The sequence below is a fragment of the Nannospalax galili genome, unplaced genomic scaffold, assembly GCF_000622305.1.
Source record: "Nannospalax galili isolate Female #2095 unplaced genomic scaffold, S.galili_v1.0 scaffold423, whole genome shotgun sequence".
In the NCBI taxonomy this organism is placed as follows: Eukaryota; Metazoa; Chordata; class Mammalia; order Rodentia; family Spalacidae; genus Nannospalax; species Nannospalax galili.
Window position 1 is genome coordinate 1,096,387 of NW_008350949.1, and position 6,216 is coordinate 1,102,602.

Consider the following 6,216-nt stretch of genomic DNA (forward strand, 5'->3'; position numbering starts at 1 on the left):
AGAACTGAGCTACATTGTATACAAGAAAGGGCAACTAAATGCTGAAATCCTAAGAACCAGAATTTTTGCCATAACTGTGTAGCCTTTATTTTGATGATTTCCACACTAATTTACTATACTACTTAGATGGTGTCTCTTAGCCCTCAACACCTTCCTGCCACTCAGGGAAACTGTGTGTCGCTGACAGCAGTATTGACATGAGACTCAGATTTAGTTTGCTAGCCTTTCAGATCTTCTAGCCAGAGCACATCCAGACTGTACCTGAACAATTGCTTGTTTCTCCCAGTGAAGCATATTTATCTGGGGCTCTGATGGAATGTCTGCCTGGCATCTGGCTAGGAAGGAGTGATGGGACCTTGAACAACCATCGCACATTTCCTAGCTGCACTGGGCTCTGAAACACTCTTAAGCCCTTACTTCATACCCTCTTGCAAATGAATCACAGGCTGGAACTTGAAGGATGGGTAGAGTAAAAGACAGATGGGTGTAGGGGTGGAGATTAAGATAAAGAAACGGCATGGTCTGAGGTGGGGAAAGGTGAACATAATGTCTATTTATGTAGAGACGAGGGGCAACCAAGCAGTAAAAGTCTAAGACTGCTAAGACTCCAACGTTTAAGAGACAATTTAGCAAAATAAGAAGGTAGATTTAGCCAGATCAGTATGGTCTCTGACACCTCGGTTATAACTGAGTTTTTAGTTCCCAGACACTAGAGGGACATTTCCTGTAGTATTCTATACAAACTACTACATGCCTGTGGCCCGAAGCAAATCATAAACTTTTGAGTTTGGGAAGGGTGGTATACCTCTGGACTGTGAGAAAATGAAATGTCCCAACTATGGATCTCACAGCTTTCTCCCATGCAGTATCTGAGGTCTTCTGAACAGCTCTTGCTAACTGCACTCAGTGTTTTGAAACCACTTTCAGGAAAACACTTCCAGCCTGTGAAGCCTGTGTCTTGAAGACGAGCATGACAGGGCTTCCCTTTTCACAGCACACGGAAGTGAGTGACTTAAAGACCTAGAGAACATCAGTGTTATAACTGGGAATGAAGTGTCCTCTCTGCGTGTTCTGTCCATGAGATCACCCAACCCAAACTGAACTCCTCCCGTGAGGTAATAAAGTCAGCTCTCGCAGCTGTGGGTTTGGGTTGTAATTCCTGCCTGGCATGCAGTTGATAGAAACCTTATCTTGCAGAGACAGCCCTAACAAGGACACGCCCTGCGCCCTGCACAGGCAATGCCCAAATAGTTTTCAAGTCAAAAAATGAAAATTTCTAAAGGTTATAACTTTTTTTTTACTTTGTGATTTCCATGCAGACTGGTCAATATGTTTATTTGTAGAAGTTACGGATAGATAATTTGTCACAAAACCGGTACGAAAACTCACAGATACTGACCTCCAACTCTCTGACATTTCTACCTTACTTTCACAGAATGAAGACATAAATAGGAATCTTGTCTGTGCCAAAAGATGTTTGAAGACCATTTCCATGAGGCAGTATTTTAAGGGAGCTATCCTGATTTGATTTTGCAAAGGATTGACAAGCTCAATGTAGGTCAGATTGTATAAAATATTAGAATGTCCATACTGTGTGTGTTCATTTATTTTTTTTCTCTGTTGGAAGTTTTTTTTTCTTTTTAAAAATCAAACCCAAGCATCCAATTACAACTTAGAAACATTGAATTTTCTAAAGTATAAAGTGCTATGAGGAATAAACAACATCTGAGCCTCAGTTCATTTTGTATGAACTCCGCAGTCAATGGCTCTTAAAGAGGGCGTGGCCTCTTACCAACCGGTTGCCATTGGTGGGTAAGGTGCCAAATACAGTGACCCAGTTCCTGCTCATCCACAGAGTCACATGCTCTGGGAAGTCCCCATCAGCCTGTTAATCACACCGCTGCATTGCCTTCCCTGACTTGGGCAGAAAAGTATTTTTTGTTTGTTTCTTTTTTCTCTTATTTTCCTGCAAGGAAGGTATTGTGGCCTGAGAGGATGATGTTGCCCTGGGGCAGCTCTCTGCTCTAAGATCTGGCTCTGCCCTTCCCACCTCCCAGTCCTCCTCATTATCCCAATCTGTGCCCGACACAGCAATACAGAGAGGAAAAATTCAGTCTATAGCCCCAGGCGTGGCACATCCCTCAGGAGGGGCAGAAACAAAGGGCATTTCTGTAGAGCATTTCAGTAAGAAAGGGCATCAAAAGTCAGTCTTGTGCCACCAAATTGTGGCAGAATCTGGGCAACTCACAATACAAGTCAAACCTCTTTAAAGACGGTTTCTGTGAAGGAGAGAACTTCCTCTCTCACCTGATGCATGGTTTTGTATCACTGGATACCAAATACCTAAAGGCTGGCACATACCGGAAGCGAATGTCAGTGATTGCTACCTGCATGGAACTGCTTGGGCATCCTGACAAGGTAAGTTCCCAGAAGACCCACAGGACAAAGGCCAGTGTAGCTCAAAACAGATCTCACTTTAAACTGGAAGAAACACAGCTAAGCAAACCCCACTTTTACTAGATTTCCTCACACACTTACTATGAGGAACTAAATATTTCTTCCGAGTCAAGTGGGTTGGTTTTCCTTATTTTGTCAAGTTCATTGCTTAATTGAATAATGCCTCTGTTTGGGTCCATACATCTTGGAGAGGAGGAACTCAGACTAGTTATTGAACTTGGAACATCAAGGAAGCGGTGGCTGCAGGGAGACAAGGGGCAGAATCCAGACCTGTGCCTGTGGTGAGCGTGAGACAAGAAGAGTGACGGGAAGATGAGCATTGTTTCATGACCTGCTCACAGTGCTGCGGGGGTCATTCACAGCTTTGAATTAGGCATGGGCCAGAATACCACGGATTCTAAGCACGTGGTCGTAGAAGTCTTTCAGACAGTAATATGTTCTGAGGCTCTGTTCACTGCTAGTCTTCTGATACTCTTAGGTCCTTAATGTGTGGCAGTTAGGGGTTTGGGAATGAGTTACTGTATCACAACAGGAACAAACCCTTTGAAAAACAGAAAATGAGTAACTATTAACAGAGGCATGTCTCCTGTGTTCACTGTTGTTTCTTGCTCAGTTCTCTACCGGATCTCTCAAGAATCAGTTCCTACATGGAACTTACTAAGTTTGAAGTTATTAGCCATAATGAAATCAACAATATTATCTCTTTTCTTCCACTGTTCCACAAGCACGGCTTGCTAAAACAGACTGCTTGAGAAGCAGATATGCATTCATTCACTTTACCTTTTTAAACAATTTAAACTTTTCTTTAGTACATGATATGAACCTCTTCACAGAAAAATTTCTGCTTATTATAAAGCAGAAGAACAGAATGTGGTGGCTCACGTGTTTAGTTCCAGTATTTGGGAGGCAGAGGCAGGTGGATCTCTGTGAGGTTGAGGCCAGCCTGGTCTACATGATGAGTTCTAGGTCAGCTGAAACTGGAGACTGTCTCCCCAGAGATAGCTATGGAGTGTTTCTCTTCAATATTTTAGTTTTAGTGTAATTCATGTATCCTAGAAAACTCCGATAGGAGTTATTAAATATTCAGATAAGATAATAATGGCTGGAAAGCTATTATGCAGTAATTTAGGCTTACGTGATGCAGGCAACGATGCCAAGTATTCTTCCTGGTAACCTAAAGTTGAAAATATCACGGGGACAACTGATGTAGAAGAATAGTCTGTAAAGAAAAAGGAAAGAAAATGTTTAAAATGTGCTTCCCACAGCATACAGAATGGCACAAAATATGTGCCACTATTCATCTGATGGAAGGCACATGTAGAACACATAATAAACATAGCACCTAAACATACCAACTAATTCAATCTAAAATGGGCAAATGATCTGAGCAGATACTTCTCAAAGGAATACAAAAGGTCAACAGATATTTGAATAAATGCACAGTATTGGTAACCACCATGGAGTTGTCATCATTTGCCAGCTGGAATGGTATTCTTCTCTTTTTAAGATTTATTTATTTTTATTTTATGCATATGAATATTTGCCTGCATGTATGTCTGTGTACTGCATGCATGCCTGATACCCACGGAAGTCAGAAAAGAGTTGTCAGAGTCCCCGAAACTGGAAATGACAGATGGTTGTAAGCCATCATGTGGTTGTTGGAACCTGAACCCAGGCCCTCTACCAGAGCAGCCAATGCTTTTAACCGTTGCCCTTAACTTCAATTCCCCTTTTTTGCTTCTTGTTTTAGATGGGGTCTCCCCATAGCCCCAGATGATCTGTAACTTGCTCTGTAGCCTAGGCTGGTCTCAACCTCACAGAGATTCATCTGCCTCTCCCTCCTGAGTACTGAGAGGCATGGACCGCCACATCTGGCTGGAATGACTTTCATTTAAAAAAAAAAAAAAGAAAAGAAAAACAACAACAAGGGCTGGTGATGATGTGGAGTGAGTGAATGTAACTCAGAGTAGGTAGGAATGTAAATTAGTGCAGTCAACATAAAGGACAGTATGAAGCTGGGACACTCTAAACTAAAACTAGATCTACCATATGACCCAGCCATTTTATTAGTGAGTATATAATGAAAGAATATGAAATCAGTGTACCAAAGACACCTGCGTGTCCACACTTATTGCAGCTCTGTTCACAATAGCTAAGATACAGAAGCAGCCTGGTGCCCATCAGCACATGATAGACATACAGAATGGAGTACTAGTCAGTCATATCCCCAGCTTTGCTCCCTAGTCCATTTCTGTTATCATAGCACCAAAATACATATTTTTAATGATAGTTATCAATTATACTAACTCTTATACATAATATGCAATAAACAGCATGTCACCTTGTGTTAGGGACTGGAATAAATACAGCACATTAAGTACCCTGTTAAGTTCTTTGGGTGTTACTGTGAGGCGGGTACTACTATCACCCACATTTAAAAGACAAAGATGTTGAGGCAAAGAGGGGGATAGAGACTTGCCCTGATGTTTCCAGACTTTCAGCTTTGAACCCAATTCCGTCTGTTCCTTATGCCTGCACTCTTAAATGTTGCTTCACTGTACCCTCTCCACCCAGGGAGTTGTAGAATTGGTTGGGTCTCATTCTTATATTCTATAGAAGGTTCAACACATCCTAACTGCTCACTGTAACTCATGTCACAGCTATGTCTATGGGCTAGATACATTTCACATAGCTGCCTCCTCCTCGTCCACCTGCTGGGCCCCAGGATTTCCCACACAGGATAACCACATTTGAATGAATATTACCTACAATATTCTCAGAAGGAGCCAACAAAGAAGCTACTTTAAAACAGCTTGATGATAGTCTTATGCTATTTCAACGATCTGATTTAGATCTCACCCTAACCATAGAACACTCAAATCAATGAGAAAGCATTTTTTGTTTTGTCTGCATCAGACCTCAATAACAGCTCCACAGAGGGAAGCCCCTTCATGGTTTCAGAGCTCTTGTTTATATTTGGTCTCTTCTCAGAAGTTAAATATAATATTGTTTGAAAATAAATGAGCACATATACAGTTTTACCTCCATTAATAACTTCAACTTGGGAATTATCCCTTCATAACTCAAACAAAGCAACACATTTATTTATATAGAGATATTTCTCAAACTTGACACAATTCTTTCAATTCTAACTAGACTGAGAATGAAAGCAAACTTCTCATAATGGGAAACTGATTCAGCCACAGATGGTAGGCTGTCTTGTGTCACCTCCATCCTCAGTCCTTACAACCAGCTGAATCCCAATAAAACCCATCCACCAGAGTGAAATTTAATATACTATTCATTCATTTGTTCAGTTAGGCAAGAACACCAAAATGGAAGTGGTTTGTATTTTAACCCATCAGCTCATCTCCAATAAAACAGCATCAATCTAAAAACATTCACTTACCTGATGATGGCAATTCACTAGGTGTTGTCTCGCTCATACTGGGACTGTGAGCTTGCTAACAATCAGGAGGACTAAGCATCATCACCCGCTGTCCCCGCCTACACGCCAGTATCTCTCAGGCCCAGCTTTCTGAGGCCTCTATCGGTTGATATACATTAAAAGGCATTTTAAATGATGCAAAGTTATCATATGCCTGTTAATAAAGATATTCAAAGGTCTGCCTACGGTAACTACAGGAGTGTTAAATAAAAATCTTCAAAGAACTGACTGTTATGTATTAAAATTTACTTTGCATAGTCAAGTGGGCATTGCAAGGTTGTAGCAGGAACCAGCTCAATTGGACAAAAAAA

At 41.3% G+C, this 6,216-nt stretch overlaps 1 protein-coding gene across 1 annotated transcript in view; it reads right to left on the minus strand.

Moving 5' to 3' along the window:
* The window catches only part of Gypa (glycophorin A (MNS blood group)), a 19,784-nt gene extending 13,879 nt beyond the window's left edge, over positions 1 to 5,905 (minus strand). Inside the window, exons 1-2 of the mRNA XM_029553524.1 lie at positions 5,867 to 5,905; positions 3,593 to 3,676 (exon numbers count right to left, since the gene is read on the minus strand). Coding sequence (XP_029409384.1) covers positions 3,593 to 3,676; positions 5,867 to 5,903 — 121 coding nt within the window. The 5' untranslated portion in view covers positions 5,904 to 5,905. The remainder of the gene's footprint in view (positions 1 to 3,592; positions 3,677 to 5,866) is intronic.
* Positions 5,906 to 6,216: the final 311 nt, after the last annotated feature.